General features: G+C 37.5%; 1 protein-coding gene across 2 annotated transcripts in view; it reads left to right on the forward strand.

Annotated features, from left to right (window-relative positions):
- Positions 1 to 11,394, forward strand: part of LOC120779062 (regulating synaptic membrane exocytosis protein 2) — a 414,623-nt gene extending 403,229 nt beyond the window's left edge. For both annotated transcript variants that reach the window (XM_040111195.1, XM_040111196.1), the window contains exon 18: positions 9,209 to 11,394. In XM_040111195.1, the coding sequence (XP_039967129.1) occupies positions 9,209 to 9,400 (192 nt within the window). In that variant the 3' untranslated portion in view covers positions 9,401 to 11,394. The remainder of the gene's footprint in view (positions 1 to 9,208) is intronic.
- The last annotated feature ends 12,133 nt before the right edge of the window (positions 11,395 to 23,527 follow it).

Raw genomic sequence — 23,527 nt, forward strand, 5'->3', positions numbered from 1 at the left:
CAGTATACAAAGAGATAATGCGACCGCAATGATCAGAGCGCGGGCTAGCTCAGAATAACAACCGTTTTTGTATGTTTATAATTAATCGAAAGCTATCAATTATTTTTTTGAGATCCTGAACTAAGAACATTCATAGAACTACCAAACTTGTACCGACATTATAAGTCCATTCGCTTTAATTTAGTTCTTCTTGTTTAAACAATGTCCGAGAACGGATGTAATTTGTCTCTCAACTCCTCACAGGGTTGCTTCGTCCTGTACTTAACAGATACACACAAACATGCACATACTACTACGGCTTAAACGAACCTTAAAATCGCGAAAGGCAAATATTGCAGTAATGCAGCACTTTGCACATTCATGGCATTACTTAGGTAGGTAAATACGATTGTAGTGCATGCATGAGTGCGCCCACGCCTGAATGTAGACAACACATGTAAGCTGTGTTTCCGCCATACGATTCCGCAGAACACTGCATTATTACATCACCGTAATCAAATGACCATGAAGTCATTACCAACACACGCTTATCGACACACGAATACACGTTTACGATTTAAACTTCGCTCTATTAGGCGCTCTGTGCTGTGTAATGCAGTAAGGCGATTTAAGGCGAAACTAGTACAGAGCTATAACTTTAGTAGACGGCACTGGTTTTTCATACAACAACAATGCGTTTTCCTCACTATTTCTGTCTCTTTCTTATATAGGCGATATTATGGCAAATCCTTAAGTAAGTAAGTAGGTACGAATCCTGCCACCATTGGCTCAATTAGCGCCGGATGGTCTTTAAAACGCCAGTGACTCGTTATAGTAACTCCAAGTCTATATACGCTATTTATAGATCTAGATTTATGAGGGTAACCCAGACTTTAGATTTCGCCTGAGTCTGGATTTTCCAATTAAGAGGAATGTGCTTCTGAACGCATTTCTGCATCAGATGCACCTGTCAGATAGGTCTGGGTGTTCGTGTGGGCGCGAATTGAGAATTTGGTGCATGTTATTGCAGAATGTCCGTTGTACTCGGACATTAGGGATCTGGGTGGTACGGGTCGGACCGATGGACGGTTAGATGTTAGCGATGTGATCTCCACTAGGGAATGCCGAACAGCTAGGGTCGTTTACACGTGAATTGTTTAAGTGACGAAAGCGCTTAACTCAGAATTAGGGTTAGCTTTTTGTGTGAATGGTGGTCCAGGTCCAACCACTGGTCACCAGTTCAGAGCAGTATCGAAGCACAACTGGTAGAAGTTTCGGCTAAGTGGTCTGACCGGAGACTTAATTCTGGTAACACGAGGAGCAGGAGCCCTTGCAGTTCGTTATTTCCGTATGTAATTTTTCCAGTGTTCCCTAAGTTAAAATTGGTCCTTTCTAGAATCTTCAGCATGAAGGAGATGACGCTTACAGATCAAAAATAATTTGCGTTATCATGTGTTCTTCTAACGGGTTTTGGTAGAACCACCACATTAACTCCTTTCTAGCATCTCGGTATGTGGAATAGTTGGATGCTGACCTTATTATATGTATATTCAAGCCTTGGTTGCTTTAGCTGCTGCTTCATTATGGGCATAATCCCGTCCAGCTCCGTTGCTCTAAATGGTATATAAATTATTCTTCTTACTTACTATGCGGCCGGATTGGTCTGCTGTATTCGCAAGTAGTTCTGGTTGTACACCCATTGCGGTTTGCTGATTACCAGGGAATTGCGCTTTCACGAGTTCCTCTAGAGTCCAAGCATTCGTCTTTAAATAAGATATACTGATTTGTTGGCAATTCCTTAACCATTCAGGATTGTAGAAACGTTCCTGCCTGGTTATATGCATAATAGATAGCTTTATTGTAAATTTAGTCAATCAATCAATTAGTAAGATCGACCACGGCGCTTCTGAAGAAATATACGTTTCGACTAACCCACTATGCAACCGTTTCGGAACAGTTATGAGATAGTCACCAAATTCCAGTTGCATTTACTGCCTTCCTTTAATGCAATGGGAATGTGAATCTGAAATTTACTCCCTAATTAAAGAGCATAACAAACACATATTGATGTGCATTATTCACGACTAAAAATAGAGCAGAATTCATGGTCGTACAAATGCATTGAAGTAGAATGAAGGGAGTGAATTACGTCTACCTACAATTCTGAATTCGTAAGCCAATTATAATTTCATTGTCATTTAATCCTACAAAACATATTTGTGAACCACTCAATACTTTTCCACTGAAAGATGTATTTTCCAACCAAGCAAAATCACAGCTTTAATGTATAAACCTTAAACAAAACAAATTTTGGCATAATATTTCTAGTAAGAAGATGGTTTGAGAAATGGATTCTTTTGTACCGCTAACGTAGTCCTTTAACATACCACAGTCGGTTCGCAGCGGGATAGATACCGAGAGCTGAGAGAAAAAAAGAAGCCGAAATGCCTCAGTATGAAAAGCTTGTCAAGCTCTATACTGAAATTTCCGGCAGAGCTATTCAATTACAGCGGCGACGATCTGATAAGGAGCATGCATCAGCATCTTTGTAGAATATGGTCAGACGAAAGCATGCCCGACGATTGGAATTTAAGTGGTCTTTATCGTGGAATAAGCCTACTCAACATCGCATATAAGGTTCTATGCAGCATACTGTCTTAGAATTAAAGCCCACCGTTAACAAATTGTTTGGATCTTATCAGTGTGGCTTCAGACCTGGAAATCTGCTACCGAGCAGAGTTTCACGTTGCGCCAAATCTTGGAAAATACCCTTGAAAAGAGGAACGACACACACCACTTCTTCATCGTTTTCAAAGCTGTTTTTGACAGTATGAAAAGGGGCTGCTTTTATTCCGCGATGTCAGAATTTGGTATCCCCGCAAAACTAATACGGTTGTGTGCAGCAGCTGGCGTACGTCGATGCTATTGATATCATTCGCCTCAACACCCGCGCCGTCAGTTCTGCTTTCCCCAGACTGGGTAGGGAAGCGAAACAAAACGGTCTGGTATTGAACGAGGCCAAGACGAAATATCTCCTGCCATCAAAGAAACAGTCGTCGCCAACGCCACCTGACTCCCCCTTCACTGTTGACAGTCATAATAAAGATATGTTATTATTGATAGCGTAGTTAGGGATTCCTTAACTAATCTAAGGTCATGGTCAAGGACTTAAGCTCAAGGGCGTAGCGGAGTTTTTTTTTTTATTGGAATGTATACTCACTTTTCTGTATCTAACTGGTCTCCGGAGTTTAAAAAACAGAACGCCAACGTGATCAAAATTCAATAAAATTATTGCAGTTTATAAATGTGGATTGACTTCTAAAAAACTTTTTCGATTCTGCAAAAGTTCTGAATTCCTATGTACATAAGTAGAACCAATTGTAGGAGGTACTATAATAGATAGATGAAAATATTTGAGGTTTTGGACTGCGACTTATGATCTATGTGCCCTTTCCTATATCACATATGGTCACAAAGGTCCAGCACTCTGAATAAATCCAGGAACTTGCTGGCCGCGATTGAGGTGTCCACTTTGATGGATTCTAGAACCTTGAGCCCGCTTCCACAAATTGCTAGATAATGTAGAATATAGTGTTCTGGAATTGTCTGTTCCATGTCGAAAACCGACAGTTTGCCGGCAGAAATTAAACACATGTTGGACAAGTGTTTCTTGAGCCGTAGCCGTATAGAGCGCGAGAAGGAGACGAAATTTGTCTCGGGATAGGTTGATCATATATCCCCACTGAAATGCAGATCGGTCTAGTTTGTTGGCCAGCTCTTTACCAGCTACCAGTAGCAAACTGATAGGCGGTTCTGCCCTCATATACAAGCCTCCACTAATAACGATTTGACTTCATAAACTGAGATGGTTTTTAGTGCCGCTTGAGTATAGCGATACTTCCCTTTTTCTTCCCTTTGCCAAAACGCTTTGCTGTCATGAGCGGCATGGTAAATTTCGCTGTTTGTTTGATCACTAGATGCAGCGGTGTGAGCTCCACCATGACTTCATGTGCTGCAGTTAGGCAAATGCGCATTGTCCCTGAAGCGCAGACGCGGGCTAGTCTTTGCAACTTCGATAGTTGAAGGCCTATCAAAGCTTGCGTTGCCTTCGATGGTTAAGCAACCGCTTCATAAGTGACATTAGGCCTTACGATCATGGTATAAAACCAACTGATGTTGCTTGGCTTGCCGCCCCAGGAGCTATCGGCTAGACGTCAGGTATGATATAGATAAGGTTGTAAATGAATCGAGCAGAATTTTTAAGTCAACAGAATGGAGTAACATCTAAGAGCAACTGTAGAAGAACGTCAGTCGTTTCAAGTGTATCTACTATGCAACTAAATCAACTAGATAAAAGATAGCCAAGCTTATAGCAAGCTCAGGAAAAACGAAGAATTAAAAGGACCACGAATAATAATAAGAATTTACATAAGTACAAGTGTAAAATCTATGTCTTCCTTTATTATATGAATCTTTACTCACATCAAATATTGAATTCTTTGACACCATAACCTATTAAACTATTAATAAATCGAGTATGAGCCACTCGGTTTGACTAGTACAAATTTACTAAGAAAGTATTATCTCTACTTAACCGCATTCTATTACGATAGTAAGTGGCATGCGAATCGCGAATTTCCAATGAATTCGCGTCTACGGAATTGTCGAAACTATTCTAGGAGTACGAGTATTGTGGGTGTCTACTTTCTCTGAGTGCTACCAAGCATTCAGTGAAAAACGGTGAAGTTATCGTTATTAAAATTTGTCTCATGTGAGTCGTCGACGATAATATCGAAAAAGTTAAAGAAGCGGTGCTTGAATAACGCATGTTGACATCAGAGAAATTGCAGAGGATCACAACCTCTCTTGCTCATCTACTCAATAATTTAAGTTAATGTTTGGGTATATAGAGTGCGGATTCCACACTTACATATACCAAAACACGTGCCATCACATTTTACCCTGATTGAGACCCAAACGGAAAGAGAGTCGTCGCTCATTCCGTTTACGCCATATTTGGCTCACTGAGGCCTTTTCTGTTTTCGTACCTGAAAAATCCGCTTCGTGAAACGAATCATTAGCACATCGACATAATACAGCATTTGTCCGGAAAGTAAAGGACTGAATCGATTAAAAAAAATTTATTGAATCGATCGTCACAATTCTTTAAAAATTTTCTAAATAGACTCCTTCTGCGTCGATGCAGCGCTGATGGCACGATTTCCAAGAATTGAAGGCGTCACGGAAGACATTAGGAGTCTTGAGAGCCGAGGTGCATGCTGCTTGGATCCCCCTGTCAACTCGGAAGATTGCCTCTTTGTCTCGGGATCATACTCAAAGATCCATGACTCGTCACATGTGATTACGTGTTTCAAAAATGGGGGGTCACTTTCACACATGTTCCAACTTGCTTGGCACAATTCCACTCGCCGCAATTTCTGGTCGTCAGTGAGTACTTTCGAAACAAAGTCATGAACCACAAATTTTTATAAATTTAACATCTGGGCAATTAAACGAATACTTAGTCTGTTTAGTCGACGGTCTGAGTTCAAAACTTTGCGAACTCGAGTCACATTGTCGGTGTTTGTCGAAGTCGTAGGTCTCCCAGCACCGACTTCATGAGTGATATTATCCGCCCTTCAAAAAGGCCTGGTGCCACCAAAATACACCACTTCTTGCTAAGGCAACATCTGGGTAAGCCTGCTTGGTCATATCAAACGTGTCAGTCGCAGACTTACCGAGTTTCACACAGAATTTATTCGCGTACCTCTGCTCTAACGAACGCAGAATTTTCGGCTTGCACCACTCATAGATAGACGTAGCACGAAAATGTTTGTCCTGATTATCCAGGCGCTCGTTCGTTAGCTAGGAACGCCATCTTCCGAATTTAGTCGGAGCGCCCACGCTCCGATGTATAGTTGCGGCGAAAGAAAATCAGTCCTATTACTTTCCGGACAATTCCTGAATACACATGTATAAATAAAAAGCGCCACACAAACTTTTGTCGTCGTTAGCAAAGTGTCTGCCAGACAAACACTAATTCAAATTCGGGGAGCAAACTTCTTCTTTTTTTTTCTTTACTGGCTACCGCTTGCGCGATTATCTTTTCGATACATGGCGCCAATTGGATATTCTAAGCGAAGCCAGGTCCTTCTCCACCTAGTCCTTCCAACGGAGTGCAGGTCTTTCTCTTCCTCTGCTTCCCCCGGCGGGTACTGCGTCGAATACTTTCAGAGCTGGAGTGTCTTCGTCCATTCGGACAACATGACTTAACCAGCGTAGCCGCTGTCTTTTAATTCGCTGAACTATGTCAATGTCGTCATATATCTCATACAGCTCATCGTTCCATCGAACGTGCCCAACGCGCAAAGGACCATAAGTCTTTTGCAGAACCTTTCTCTCGAAAACTCGCAACGTCGACTCAAGTTGTTGTCATCATCCAAGCCTCTGCCCTTATAGCAGGACGGGGATGATGAGTGACTTATAGAGTTTGGTTTTCGTTTGTCGAGAGAGGACTTTACTTCTCAATTGCCTACTCACTCCGAAGTAGCACCTATTGGCAAGAGTTATCCTGCGTTGGATTTCCAGGCTAACATTGTTGGTGGTGTTTATGCTGGTTCCCATATATACGAAACTATCTACAACTTCAAAGTAATGACTGTCAACAGTGCTTTGCTTCCTTGTCCAGTCTGGAGAAAGCAGAACTAACGGCGCGGGTATTGAAGCCGATGATATTGATATGGCCAGCAGCTGTACACTCTTATTAAAGATTGTACCTGCTCGATTAAGTTCTGCTCGAATTATTTTCTCCAGCAGCAGGTTGAAGAAGTCGCACGATAGGGAATCACCTTGTCTGAAACCTCGTTTGGTATCGAACGGCTCGGAGAGGTCGTTCCCGATCCTAACGGAGCTTTTGATGTTGCTCAACGTCAGTTTACACAGCCGTATTAGTTTTGCGGGGATACCAAATTCAGACATCACGACATAAAGACAGCTCGTTTTCGTGCTGTCAACAGCAACATTTAGACCGACGAAGAGGTGATGCGAGTCGATTTTCATTTCATGGGTCTTTTCCAAGATTTGGCGCATGGTGAATATCTGGTCGGTTGTTGATTTGCCAGGTCTAAAGCCACACTGCTAAGGTCCAATCAGTTTGTTGACGGTGGGCTTTAATCTTTCACACAATACCTTATATGCGATCTTAAGGAGGCTTATCCCGCGGTAGTTGGCGCAAATTGTGGGGTCCCCTTTCTGTGGATTGGGCAGAGCACATTTAAATTCCAATCGTTGGGCATGCTTTCGTCCGACCATATTTTACAAAGAAGCTGATGCATGCTCCCTATTAGTTCTTCGCCGCCGTGTTTGAATAGCTCGGCCGGTAGTCCGTCGGCCCCTGCCGCTTTGTTGTTCTTGAGGCGGGCAATTGCTATTCGAACTTCTTCATGGTCGGGTAATGGAACGTCTGCTCCATCGTCATCGATTGGGGAATCGGGTTCTCCTTCTCCTGGTGTTGTGCGTTCACTGCCATTCAGCAGGCTGGAGAAGTGTTCCCTCCATAACTTAACTATGCTCTGGACATCAGTGACTAGATCACCTTTGGGGGTTCTACAAGAGTATGCTCCGGTCTTGAAACCTTCTGTAAGCCGCCGCATTTTTTCGTAGAGTTTTCGTGCATTACCACTGTCGGCCAGCTTATCAAGCCCTTCGTACTCCCGCATTTCGGTCTCTTTCTTTTTCTGTCCGCAAATGCTTCTCGCTTCCCTCTTCAACTGTCGATTTCTATCCCATCCCGCACGTGTTGTGGTTGATCGTAACGTTGCGAGGTAGGCAGTCTGTTTTCTCTCCGCTGCGACACGGCACTCCTCGTCATACCAGCTGTTCTTTTGCTCTTTCCGAAAACCAATGGTATCGGTTGCAGCTGTACCTAAGGAGTTTGAAATGCCGTCCCTCAGTTCCCTTACACCGAGTTGTTGACGAGTGCTCTCAGAGAGCTGGAGTGCAAGTCGAGTAGAAATCGTTCGGCTATCTGTTGTGATTACAGCTTCTCGACGTCGAACCTTCCTTGTGTTTGTTGGCGTGTTGTTTTTGCTGCACAGATTCGGGTGCGAATCTTGGCTGCAACAAGATAGTGGTCCGAGTCAATGTTAGCACCTCGGATCGCACGCATATCTAAAACACTGGAGACCTGTCTTCCGTCTATCACAACATGATCGATCTGGTTGGTGGTTTTTCGATACAGAGACAGCCAGGTGGCTTGATGAATTTTTTTATGCTGGAATCTAGTACTACAGATAACCATATTTCCGGTCCCGGCGAAGTCGATCAGCCTCAACCCAATTGGGGACCTAGTGCCAAAAATACTTTCTTTGCTTACCCTAGCGTTAAAGTCGCCAAGCACGATTTTGATATCGTGGCGGGAGCAGCTCTCATAGGTGCGCTCCAAGCGCTCATAGAAGGCTTCTCTGGTCACATCGTCCTTCTCTTCATTCGGCACGTGGGCGCAGATAAGTGATATGTTGAAGCACCTCGCTTTGATGCGGATTGTGACTAGACGTTCATCCACCGGGGTGAATGACAGTTCTCGGCAGCGGAGTCTCTTTCCCACCACGAATCCCACACCAAATTCGCGCTCCTTTATATGGCCACTGTAGTAAATGTCACAAGGACCTACTCGTCTCAGTTCTTGTTCTGTCCATCGCATTTCTTGGATGGCGGTGACCAGCTGGGCAGCTCGTCTTCCCAATTAAAAAACCGGACATTCCAGGTGCATGCCCTCAAATCGTAGTCCTTAATTCGTTTGTCATGGTCGTCATGAAAAGGGGGGTCACTCATTCGAGGCTTGTTGTACTTTTTCATTGGGTGCGTTTTTTTACGTGGCGGGTCTTAGACTACCCAGAGCATATTTGGCCAAAGACCGGAAGTCGGGAGCTGCTTGAGCCATATGTAAAAGAATCGTTTCTGGTCACTCCCAAGTGAATGGCGATCAGAGAACTTTCCACTTTTGTGTGAACTTCTACACATGACTCCATCCTCCTCCGCAAACTTCACTGAACTGAAAAAAGGTCAAACCAATCTACAAGAAATTATTTATAGAGTTTGTTTAATTCTGGAGGTTTAAAAAAGACCGACCCAGTGCCGGTCAAATTTGATCTTGTGTGCATTTGTGCAACGATTCACTAACAAACGTAATCTAAAACTGATACTAAACATATGATTCTTCTTCTTACAGAGCGCCGACGTTTTTGGTCGCAATATTGTCATTATGGTGTGGCAACGCTGTGTTGGCTTCGAACACAATCAAGGCTTGGGCGGCACCGAAGTTAATCTGGATAAAATAAATGCAGCACAACGCATAGGCGGCTGGTATCCACTTTTTCCGATGCATTCATTAGGCGGCTCCGATTCGGATAATTCTCCTTGACCGATCACGCGCATACAAATACGAAGTACACAAACAAATACAATGAACAATAAAATCGACACCACAAATATGAATCAAAATACAATAAATACAACAAAACGAATTATAAGAATTACAACAAAAACACCAATTAATAAACCACGCTACAATAAGCAAAATACTATTTATATTAATGATTATTATAATGATAATACAAGTAATGATTACAATAATGTTAATGGATGTTATGATTATAGTAATGGTAATGTCAGTAATGATGGCAATAATGGTAATGCAAGTAATGAATACAGTACTGGTAATGCCAGTAATGTTTATAATAATGATAATAATGCAAATAATAAACGCAGTAATGATAATACAAATAATGAATACAATAATGGTAATGCAAGTAATGATTATAGTAATGATAATGCCAGTAATGATTGCAATAATGGTAATGCAAGTAATGATTATAATAATGTTAATGCCAGTAATGATTACAATCATGGTAATGCAAGTAATGATTACAGTAATGGTAATGCCAGTAATGATTATAGTAATGTTAATGCCAGTAATGATTGCAATAATGTTAATGCAAGTAATGATTATAGTAATGGTAATGCCAGTAATTATTGCAATAATGTTAATGCAAGTAATGATTATAGTAATGTTAATGCCAGTAATGATTGCAATAATAGTAATGCAAATAATGATTATAATAATTTATGTAGCGCAAAGGCTCAATTACAAATTATTAGATTTAAATTGCAAATAGTGGCAACTATGGAATTATTACAATTACAACAAACTATTATAGATAAGCAAAAACAATTAAGAATGGTTGCGGAGCGGTTTGTAGAAGTCCCAAGGGCTTCTTAAAGACTTCAAAAGTGAAAACCAAACTGTTTTGGAAAGTATTACTAAATACAAGTATAACAACAATAAAAATTCACATTTTCCCAAAAGAGCTTATATGGATACTATTCTTAAGAATTTGTTGCAAACTAAAAACACAATTACAAACACTTACACAAACACGAAGATATGTTTATATGCATGTATGCTCTTATCATAGGTGGAAGAGGTGGTGAGGAAATGTTAGTTACTATTTACAAAGCAATGAATAAAGAATTCGAAGGAGAAGGAGAGGAAGTGAAAAGAAACAGCTTTTTTATATACACACATATACAATACTTATATACTGCTAATATAAAGATCGGGTCAGAAATATATTTATTTTATTTTTGTAATTTTATTTCCGTCTCTAACAACAAAGAAAAACAAATTTAGTACTACACCTACACATATATAACTAAGTGAATAGTCAGTTATGGTTACATATGAACGTGTTTGTTGACTAAAATACAAGTGAAAAGTTAAAATAAATTATTAAAATATATAGAAAAAATTTCAATAAGAGAAAATCAGGAATGTTGCGTACCTTAGTAGCACGGAAGCACTGAACACTGCAGTACAATTAAACTTAACCGAAACACCAGCGCGTCAGCACCAAAAGAACACGCCTAACACCGCTTGCATTATACACCCATATATACATATATACAAACAGTATATCAAATATATATATATAGTATATATGAGTAAATTTACAAATTTTTTGCTGCTTAAATGTTGTGAAAGAAGCAAACCAATTAAAGTTGTTGGGAGAGCAGAAAGGTATTATATTAAGCCAAAGCGTGTTTAGAAGGCAGCGCGGCCTACTTTTAGGCGCACAAGCTGCATTAATACTCCATATACACATATCCATTTACACTCAGACTACAGCTATACACCCACAAGTATACAAAAACACACACTACTTATTGTTGTTGCAGCATTTTAGTGGCTATCACCATATCAAACGGGAGTTTGTGGGGGGCAAAGTTGTTAAATTGCATTGAAATCGTTGTGAAATGTTGTTTCAGAGCTTACCTATGCACACAATTTACAAAGCTACACTTTTAAAAAGAAAATATGTTGTATTTTAAATAGCAAAAATTATATAAACAATTATACGTAAGAATAAGCAAAATAAATTAAATGTTAAGATGTGATGTTACAAATAATTATATATCAGAAGAAAAGCAGAAAATTTCTGATTTTGAGTTTCAAGTTTGTTTTTTTTTTATTTTATTTAAGTATGAGCTGTCAATAAATTTACAGACAGACTAGAAAATTAAAAGAATTGGCCACTTTGGCCTTCGTCCCATCATTTTATTTTCTTATTAGTAATCGTACTCAAAGCGGTACCACTTTTATGAATATTAGTCGATTTAGTTAGTAGTCGATTTGAGTCGTCAACATAATTTACGAGTATATATTTTATTTCGTATACTAACTAATTGTTTTATTTGCAAAATTCAAAAGTTATCCGATATAAATATTACTCACTGTATAAGCTGTAAATACTAGCGAGCATATTACAAAAAAAAAAATTTGGACTCAAGAGTGATTCATATTTCAAATTGAATAATGTTAGACGCGGCTACGTATCAGAGTCCGTTGAGTCCAATTTTCAATAACTCGTTCGATGATGTTTTCATCCAAGGACAGAATCGAAGCGGGATCCGCATAGACTTTAGAAGTATTCTCTCAATAAATCGATTGATTGATGTGACATCTGGGAAATAGCGTCGAGATCACGAGCATCAATTTCAGGCATCAAATAGTTGGTTATCATGGCGTGATAACGGTCGCCATTAACGGTTACGTTCTCACCGGCATCATTTCTGAAAAAATAGGGACCGATGATTCCAGCGACTCACAAACCGTTGTTTTTTTCAGCAATTTTGCTTGTTTATGTACCCATTGGGCTAGAAATGGCTCTCATCGTCAAACAAAATTTCGCTAGAAAATGTCAGATCTTCTTGAACTTTGTAAGAACCCGTAGAACGAAGCGAATGTGCTTGGGAAGGTCGAGCGGCCTCAGTTCTTATACATACAAGCTGTATTTTGCACGCATTCAGTTTAAGATCTCAAAGTCAAATGTGTCAAGTCACTCCCTACATCAGTGCGAGCTGCTGCGAACGGCGTCGAATCGACTCTTCACGGTCTTCGTGTTCACTTTCAACTACGGCTGTCATATTTTCTTTACTGCTTGCTGGACATGATCTATTTGGTCGAATATTATCCAGTAATGAATGCTGGGTCTCAAGATGGTTGATTTAGTTGCGAATAGTACACTCTTTAGATCTATTATGTTGACCATAAGTTGAGCGAAGCGCACGAAACACATTCTATACTGAACGGGAATTGTCGTAATAAAGTTGAACAATTTGTAAACGTTAGCAAACAATACTGAGCAAAAAGAACATGACAACTTTACACGAATCACGCCTCGTCTGTCAAAAAATTCCGATTAAAAGAAGTACCTCTATTTGGATCACTCGTTAGCAAGTAAAAACCAAAGAAAATATGACACGACAAAATGAAAACGACACACAGTGGCACCGCTCCATACATTTGTTAGAAAAAAATAGAAGGAGTGGTCGTACAACAATAAAAACTTTGCAGAAACACTTCTCTGGACTAAATTAAGAAATTTTGAAAAAATCTTGGAAAACCGCCCACTGCCACACCCACCTCCCATATAACTGCAATTGCCAAAATTTTTATTTTTGGACCTAGGGACTTGAAATTCGGGACACTTCTTAATTGAGTTCTCCTGATGAAAAAAAATTAAACTTAAACGCAAAGTGACGTTATTTATACCTTTACCTTGATAAAAATCCAATATAATATGCAATGTTTTAATTGAATATGTAACAGGCGAAAAATTGTGTTAGTTTTTATTTGTAATATTATGCAAGCACCATATCTTTAACAATGGGATCTAGTTCTAAATGACGCCTTAAGCTACTTATGTAAGGATCCGAAGTTATAAGAAGTCTGTTGAAGACATCAGTATTTGTGGAAGTTACTAAAAGGGACGGTAATTGGCGGTTGTTGTGTTGTTGTGAAAGTACAGACTCGGAACTTTTATTTTTTTATAGTAAGAGGGCTACACAAGGCAAAGCACATATGGTTTTTTTCCATCAAAAAATGAAAAGTTAATATTTTTTAGTATAATTTTTGAAAAAAAATAAAAATTAGCTTACTTTGCCAATTTCAATAAATTTTTTTTTTTATAAACAAGTAGGTGCTATGTTTTCACTAAAAAATAAAAAAAAAGCCATAGCTATAAACTTACCCACAAAAAAAATTCTTTATTTGGACAATAATTTTAATCTGATTTTATTGACTAACTTTCCGTCGACTTCTGTTAGTTTTTTTAACTATAAAATTTCACCTTTTATAAAAAACCTTGTTGAATTTTTCTTATCCAAATATTTCTTTACAAAACAAAATCATTTAAAGTTTTGAAATTGGAAAGTTGAAAAATCCTATTTTTTCCGCCGAAATGCCACTGTGCGGCATGATAACATAGCACCCAATGATCAATTCAAAAACTTTAAGGAACACACCTTTTTCATCTTCGGCTTTACAAACGTTGGTCGGCCTGGACTGAGAACACAAAATTTCGCTAGTTATCTCCAATTTTTGCGAGGTTATTCCAGTTGTACATCTTAAGTGCAGACAGGACGCTATGGACTTGGTCCTTCACCTGGATGTGAGGAGCCCTTGCCTATGTTGGCCACCCATAGAACTCAAATCTCAAATTTGGCCTAACCAGGGCGTTCGTTACATTCTCAATTCATAGAATTCGTTATTTAATCTTCATCGATATTCATCGCTTTCGCTGACAACTCCATAGATCTTGCGAAGAACAGTTCTCTCGAGGCTCCAAGTGCTTTCTCGTTTCGCCTACGTCTATGTTTCTGCGCCATCTAATAGGAATGGAATAATGAGAGTCTTATGGAACATAATTTGGTTAGTCGAGAGAGGGATCTACTTCTCAATCTGTTGGCAAGCGCTATTATGCGCTTGATATCCAGGCTTAGATTATCGATAGAGTGTGTGCTGATTCCGAGATAAACAAGGTCTTCAACTTTTTCGAATGTATAACTGGCAACAGTGACATAGTGCGCAAGAATCGAAGAATCTTTCTGTGTGGACTCCATGTATTTTGTCCTGCCTTCGTTCATGACAACACCTACCTCTTTCGCATCTTTCGCTAGATTGGAAAAGGCTGCGCTTCCGACTCTGTTGTTAGGGCTTAAGATGTCAATAACCCAATATATTTGTATTTTTAGTGTAGATAGTGCTACTGGGTTCAGATTAACAGTAGCACTGCGGTTCAGATTAGCGGCCATATCACTTTTAGAGCTTCAATTGAAATAGACGAACGGGAATCACCCTGTTTAAAACCTTGTCTGGTATCGAGCTGAAAGTGGTACTCAACTCAGTGACATCAAGCTTAGACAATGGCGTCGAAAAGGCAACTCCTATCAATGCTGTCAAAAAAGTGACGGGTGTTAGGGGTATTTTCCAAGATTTAACGTTTTGTGAAAATCTAGTCTTTGGTGGTTGTCAGGTCCATAGTAACATTTATAAGCTCTTTGCAATATTAAGGAGGCTGATACCACGATATTAAGCGCAGGCCTTGGCATCTCTTTTCGTTTGTATAGTGCAAAGTCCACTCATATTCCAACCATGAGCATGTATTCATCCGCCGCCTTTATACAGCTTAGCCGGTAATTCATTGGCTCTTGCGACTTTGTTGTTCTAAAGCTGTTTCAGAGTTGTTTCTCATCTTGGTCGAGTGGAGGGACGACAATGTTGTCAGGGTAGGTTATTGATGCGGGTTGTTCTTCATCCGTCAGGGCTGCTTTTGCGATTTAACGGTTTCGAGAAGCGTTCCCTCCAAATTTCGAGTGTACTCTGTATGTCTGCTATCAGTTTCCTTTACTGTCTTTACAGAAAACGTTCGCCTTTTCAGATTTTTTCAAAAAAAATATTATATTGCTCAAAAATGTTTAACACTTTCATCACAAGATCTATTTAAGGAATGAGCTTCATTTGGCAATTCTGGGTATCCATAGTATTAGTTATAACTCAACAAGTTGGCTCATCTTTGTTATGAACAATTTTAACTCGCTGGAACATATTTGCTTTTCATATTTTTTCTGTTTTATGCATAAAATTGGCTTGACGATTCATAATTTCATATCCGTTAATATATCCGTTAGTATATCCGTTAATATAACCGTTAACATAACCGTTATCGTGTTCTACAATCATATCAAAAAAACGATATTTTGCATTTTAAATCTGATTACCTTGTATACACAAATATATAAATAGTCGCCCAAAAACGATAATCACTAATACAAAAAATAACTACTAAAATATTTATGTAAATAAAATATCTGAAACAGAAAGCAAAGATTCAAATATTAAATTATAATATAATGTTAAGTGAAAACTGATATCTATTAAACAAATATATATCTGCAAATCTATTAAATCTGTGCATGAAACCAAAATTGTTGGAAAATCATATTCAAAATTGACAATCTTACTCAATTCTCTCTACTAGACTAAGAAATCTAACGCTATGAAAAGTATTTTCTAACTAAAATCAATTTACGGTTATCTGAAAATCCATAGGATATTTAAATACTGAGGCTGTTTCTTCTATGTTAATATACTTACTTACTATATACTTAAAATGTACATAATATAATCTACAAAGGTATTAAAATTTAGTCAAAATAACACTTATTAATTAAGTAAAAAAAACAAAATGCAGCTCTGCATAAATATAGTAAACAAACGAGTTCATAAAGATATCAATATCTCTAAGATTTATCGAAATATGAAATGTCAGTTATAAAACACATCCTCGAATCATATTTCAAGTGCTTTCAAGTTTTATCAAATCAATCGTTTAAGAATATTTTAAATCAATTGCCAGCCAAACAAACGAGGCTAGACTAAAGCAGCGCTAGTATTCTTTTTTATGTTTTAAGCTAAGCTAAAGCTTCTTAACGGCTTTCTACACCGCCTTCATGAGCTTTGACGGCTTCACACCGACAATTTCTTTCCGAACTGGTCCCTTAAAATAATCAAATAGCAACTCAACCTTTTCTTAAAATTATTCGGCTACCAAGAGTTTGTTTCCATAAACTCATGTTTTCATGATACCGTTCGCTATTCAACTAGAACCATTTTGAAGTAAAAAAATAAATCAGGCGAATGCGACTTTGTCGAGATTTCACTTTTCTTAGGCAGAATTATATTTCATGAAGCTTTGCACTGATCCTTCCGATATTCCAACGGTGCCAGTAAGCTCTCTGGCTGTTAATCGTCGACTCTCAAGCACCAATTCAGTTATTTTATTGATGTGTTGATAATCAGTTGATGTTGATGGCTATCCTGGACGAGGTTCGCCGTCAACGCGCTCTCGACCTTCTTTGAATAATGAGTACCAATTAAAATCACCTAATCGGGATATAAAATTATCACTAAAGGCCTTTTCCAACATTCTGAACATTTCGACACCAGAAATTCCGCACACATAAAATTTAATAGAACTTCTTTGTTGAATAATTTCACTTATAGTAAAAATCGCTAAATGCACTTTATGTACTTCAGACAGACAAGTGTATACTAAACAGTAATGATTATTTTGATGCGACATTTGGCACAGACAGCTCATAGTAGTACTTTGACAACTATCGCTCGAAGAAATCTTCCGGTTTCAAAAAACACATTCATTTCAGATATATACATATAAGCTTGATTCCAGTATTTCCTGAAATATAGTTCTTAAAGGAAGATATACTCAAGTTCTGATTCTTGAATTTTCAAATATCATATGGTCCAAAAGTTACTTGGTCCGGTAGATCTCATATACATCGAGCTCTCTATTATTTGGGTGAAAATGGTTACACAAATCTGCCGCAGAAAAATTGACAATTTTACAGAGAAGCATATGTATTGTATGTACGTTGCTTAAGTGATCCACTATGCTGAATATTCCTAGTGCATATAAGTATGTATGTTGATAACATCCAGGAAAACCCCGCTTGCAATGTTCGGGTGCAGAGTTCTGCCAAAATTATAAATTCAACGCAAGTAATTTGAGATTTGTAGAGATTTGCTAACTTCCAACGACAAATATCTTTGGAACAAATCAATACTTACTAAAGCCTCCGCCAATAATAGTGTCTATAACAATTGAAACACAAGGATGAGGTGTAAATAAATTCAAGATGACGACCTTGAAATCTCAATCCTTGTGAGCAGGATATTTTCGATTTCACGAATCAATATTCAAAGTTTTTCTTTAAAGTATCAAATCTTATACAAATAATGGCAAATCTCATAAGTTTGATGAAATTATCGAAGTGCCTACCAAAAGTCAAACATTATCATTGTACATACCAAGTAGTTCTTAGACACCTCTAAGAAAGCCTCTCCGAAACCTATAAGTTTCATCATTCATAATGATTTGTTTTTCATTGAGTTACAAAATTCATAAGAAATAAAAAATGTTCCCAAAAATAATCAAACTTAAACCGTTAATATCTTTTAAACGGTTGGGTTTACGAAAAAATCATAGGAGATCTTTTTTGTAGAGCATTCAATTTCCTACAAAATCTAAGGAACAAGATATTTTTGCAAGTAGTTGGAAGCGAGATATAAATTTTTCTATCTGATAATAAGAAAAAATAGAAAACTGTAGGAAGGAGGACCTTCTCATTACAATTAAGAACTCATGCTTGGAGAGGCTTTCTTAGAGGTGTCTATTTCTCAGAGTACTAAACGAAAAAAACATTTTTTTTTTATCCACCCTAGTCTATAGCGAACCTGTTCCTCAGACTATTAAGAAATCTGTCTGAAAAGTCCTTTTCTCACCAAGGAGCTGCTCGTTTGTCAGAACGTCCAACATGGAAGAACAATAACATATCGTTGCTACACAAACTGACAGATCAAACTGAAGTCCTTATATGGAAAACTGAGTCTACCGCACGTAAAGAAATATTCAAAATGTGGCACAATAAGCTGAGAGTTTTTCCAAGTGCGCTTTTTGCCGCGCTTAATACGATTGCTTTCTCTAAGCTCTACTGCCACTGTTGTATAATTGAGGATTTTTAGTTTAAACGATTGATTTGAAAGTAGGCCAAATGCTAATTGATGATTTTAACTGTTATTGCATACGCACATACATAGAAACACCCACACAAGCATATATTGCACAACCGATATATGAAGATCAATGGTTTCTGTAAGAAAATCATGCATTGAAGAATAATTTTAATATCAAAAACACATAAGAACGTTGCTTGTCTCTACTAAAATCTAAGAACGCCTTCACTTTCAATGGCTGTCAAGAAAACTATGCTAATGAAATTACGCAATTTGAAACTAAAATAATAAAGCTAAGCTCTCTCACCAGTTTTTCGCTAAATTAGCATTCCAAATAATATTCACGAAAAACTGTTTGAAATCTTAAAAAATCTAAGGAAAACTAAACACTCATCAAACTTGAAACCAGACACAATTTTAATTGTGATTTTTAATGAAAAGCTAATATATCAATCAAAAGCGAGCTTCTTCAGCAAAGGAGCGCACACTTTCTGTGCTAACGGCACTTAAATATACCTACACATAACCAAAATAGTTAAATATGAAATATGTGAATGTAATGGAAATACAAATAATTAACTGTATAAAAGTATATTTAATTGTTTATAAATGTTACTTAAGTGTTGTAGTTAAGACAATTGAAAATCTAAAATATAAGCCGGCAACTCTGAAGTTCTGAAAACATCCAAACAATAACAAAACTGAGTACAGATTAGTGAAAAATTAAAATCTAGCAAATTATTACCAAACAAAAACAGATAAAATATGATTTCCCAAGCATTTGCTCGATTAACTGTATAAAATGTAAGGAAAGCAGTGGTTATCTGAGACCCAATTCTATTAATATACTTGTATATATGTTTTTTTTACATCCCCTCCTTTTTAGAGGAATGAGTGTATTAGGTTAGGTTACACTGGCCGGTTGGTACGACATATATTGACTAACGGGTTCTTGGTATTGCCTCATGGAGGTTCAGTTTAAATTGAGCTGAAGCATTCCTCAGACAGGACGTCTACGCTTTTTGCTAACTTTAAGACCGACTATATATCCAATTTTGGTACTCTATCTAGCTCCTTGAACTGCGAAGCTCCTAGGTGTTCTAGATAAGGCTGGTTAGAGGCATAAGTGTTCCAACGTCTCTTCCATGACTTATTTCCTGCACTTTTTGCATGTATTCTAGTTACCTATGTCCATTCGGCACACATGTGATGAAAGTAAGTTGTGACTTGTCATTAGGCCAACAAGCGTCTTGTAGAAAGCATGCGAGCATTTCTAAAATTTCTTTGTATATCTTTTTTAGATTTGCTGTACTTGTTCGGTAGCCAGACGGATGGCACTTTTGGCAATCTCAACAGCTATCTCGTTTTCCGGAATTTCTTTGTGGTCTGAAAACTAGTGTATATTCAGCCGCTTTCCAGCAGGCACTACATCCGCTGTCGCCCTGCTTCCAAGAACATTCACTGACGTAATGCAATGTGAGATAGCCGCCTAACTTTCGACGTATATATTTTATCTTATCCGCTTTCCTAAGCGCAAAGTCTTCCAACTGAAAGATACTGTAGTATTCCGGAAGTTGGAAGAACAGCATGAGATACAGCTCCGAGCAATAGATGAGATGCTGGCGCTACCTTTTTGATCCGTCTGTATAGGTGTTGTAAATTCCCTACAATATTTATAAGTAGTTTATTTAATTTTCCTTTGAAATCCATCTTCAACATTTGTTCAAATTGAACCACCGATCTAGCTCCCTTTTACTTAGATCTTACTCAATGGTCTCTTTCGATAAATTTTGGCCGTAATAAGGTAATGAGTATTATTTGGGTTTCAATGTCGTTTAAACACTGCTCCAAAGGCACCTGTAATAATTCATATTTACAAGTTCTATATAAGGAATCTCTAGATAACTCTAGATGCTCCAAGTAAAAGACTTTTCGATGAAGTAGGGTTTCCACAACACAAATAGATAATTCAGTAAAAAGGTATCTATTAACTGAATGACTTAACTTAAAAAATCCAACAAGACTTCGACCAAATACTTACTCACTTATAAAGGGTGATTCAATTCGAGGTTTTCTACTTTTATAAAGAAAAACCACTGAAACTTCAAATTTAATAGGGGACTGTTTATTATCATTCGAAAGAACATTATTTGGCATTTATTTTTGGAAGATTTCTTTTTCAAATGTTGGCCGCAACTATGTCTCAGATAGTCCATCCGTTGAGTCCAATTTTCAATACTCGTTCGAACACTTCGACTGGTAACTAACGAATGACACGCGTGATATTTTACTCCAAGGCCTGAATCGAAGCGGGATTGTCCGCATAGACTTTAGACTTTGCATTATCCCAATAGGAAAAATTCTAACGGTGTGATATCACACGATCTTGATGGTCAATCGACCGACCCAAAACATAAAATTATCTGCTCAGTGAAGTGTTCTCTCAATAAATCCCTTGATTGATATGATGTGTAGGAAGTGACGACGCTTAAAACGAAATGTCGCCGAGATCACGAGCTTCAATTTTAGGCATCAAGTAGTCGGTTATCACGGTGCGATAACGGTCAACATTGACGGTTACGTTCTCACCGGGATCATTTCTGAAGAAATATGGACCGATAATTCCACCGGCTCACAAACCACACCGAACCGTTATTTTTTCTAGATAAAATGGCAGCTCGTGAATCTCTTCAGGTTGCTTTTCGTACCAAATGCGGCCATTTTGATTCGGTTCTTCTGGGAAATTTTAAAGAGCCCATAGAGCGAAAGGATTCCGCTTGAAAAGGTCGATCGGCTACAGTGCTTGTACAAGGTGTATTTCGTATGCTTTCAATTTAGGATCAAGACATAAAATGCTCCAAGTCGTTCCAGAAGTCAGTCCAAGTTGCTGCGAACGGCGCCGAATCGACTCACCATAGTCTTCGTGCACACTCTCAGCTACAGTCTTAGGGCGAATACTATTCAATAATGAATGCTGGCTCTCAAGATGGGTGATGGTGTTGCGAATATAACGATCAGTCACAGATGAGGCATACATTTTTGAAGCAACGGTAGGTACCCCTCCAAAAAACTGCTTTCGTCCAATGCCATGAGGAATGTTGTACAGTGTAATTATGCAAGAAAATAAAATTATTTGTTAGGTTCAAAATATAAGTTTAAAGTTTAAAACCAGTACTATTTAAATCTACATTACATTAGTACTGCGTTAATTTCCTCAGTATCGATTTAGTTCATCTTTATGAATGAGCTAGTCACATGTGAAATATATCGCTAACCTCCTAGTACTTTAAGCATCCACATAAGTATATGTAAACTACATATAATGTATAACTTATGTACATATATACTAAGTTGTTGGTATTGATTTTGTAAAATTTTGCGAAACGATTGTCTCAAAAGCGTTTCAAACACGAATATGGTTGTGCTAAACAATTTTCTACTGAAGATTATGACTATGAGCTTGCCCCAAACAATTGTTGTGTCAATGCGAGTTCACTATCTAGTCTACTACGTACATATAAATTTACTAATTAACTACATAGCTGTAAAATCCTACTACATACATATACATTTATACTTAAATGCTACAATACACCACTATTTTATGTATTGTAGTAATGTTTTTAGGCCATAAATACTAGTTTATACTTAAACTTACCTGTATACATACTTAATCTATAGCTATACCTAGTACTATCGAACTGCATATACTCTTATATATGTATGTATATAAGCATCTACTATTTAAATTGTTAAAATAAATTTAATTTTTTTATATAAATTCAGCTTATATATACAATTTTGGTATTTGAAAAAAAAAATTTTCTCATATTTTCTTATAGAAACTGTTCAAAATATAATTTTCTGTTTCGAGGAAAATGGATTTGGTATGGAATTATGGAAATACATACAAATTTATGCTCTCTACATTATATACGCACATAAGTATGTTAAAAAAGCAACTTTGTCTACATTTAGGCTGTCATTTTAGCGAAGACTCATACCTTTTTATAATGTCTAGTCACTTTTTAAGCTTTGCCTACATTTATGCTGCTATTTTTAGCAAAAACACAAACCTTTTTATAATATCAAGGCTCGTATTACCCATTAATGCAATCAAAAATAACCATTCGGATGAGCTACAAAAAACCAAAGAAGAGAATTTGCTAATCAACCCTGTCAGACAGTACAGGGACAGTGACCAAAGCTTTGAGACAGTGGCCAGTTGAGACTCGAACGTTGCTTTCAAGCTCATTTTTGTAGCAGTAAAAAGACAGTTTCAAGCATAAACATAAGTCTAACGTGAAAAGTCTTCATAGAAACCATTATTGATAGTGCTGGTAAAGGAGCAACCTTCGTTAAAATATGGTGCGTCGAGCTTCAAAAGCCTTCACAGAAGTTATATTGTTTCAAACGTACTGGATTGTGAACTAGAAGGAAAGTTTGTTTGCAATAGGTACTAAGACCAAGCGTGAAACCCTGAATAAGCCAAACAGCAATCTCATACTCATCCAACTAGAAGTGAATACCTCGTGAGGTATATAATTTTCAAGTCTTCGTTGTAAATTTGTATGCCATAATTCACTGAAATCCATTTTTCTTTTATACTACTATATACATATATCTGAGAGGTTTATCTATATTATCTGAAAGAATTTATAAAACCTTTTCAAGTGTGCAGCAAAATTGTTAAAAAAATTTTGTTAACTTTTTATTTGACATTTCTTCAACAAATCATGTTGACACTGTAAAAATATAACACCATAAACGAAGGCGAACAGTCACATAGTCACCGAGTGATCACAAAACGATCAAATAACTGTATTTAACGATTGGAAAAGGTGTGTTACATAAAAATGTTTCATAATCAAATAAACGAATACTTCATGAAAACAAAAAACAGAAAAATTTTTTGTAGTGTATAAATAAATATTAATCAGTATAATGACCATAAGTGTGACACTCAGCCAAGGCATACTTATCTAATCATATATGTAAATGTAGCTAATAAAGAAAATATGTTTACTAGGCAATAAGACATATGTATTGATGGCTTAAAAGCATACAACCAAAAAATTTAAATTAAATAAAGTGAAATTGGAAAAATATTACAGA

Source organism: Bactrocera tryoni, chromosome 5 (genome assembly GCF_016617805.1).
Source record: "Bactrocera tryoni isolate S06 chromosome 5, CSIRO_BtryS06_freeze2, whole genome shotgun sequence".
NCBI lineage: Eukaryota > Metazoa > Arthropoda > Insecta > Diptera > Tephritidae > Bactrocera > Bactrocera tryoni.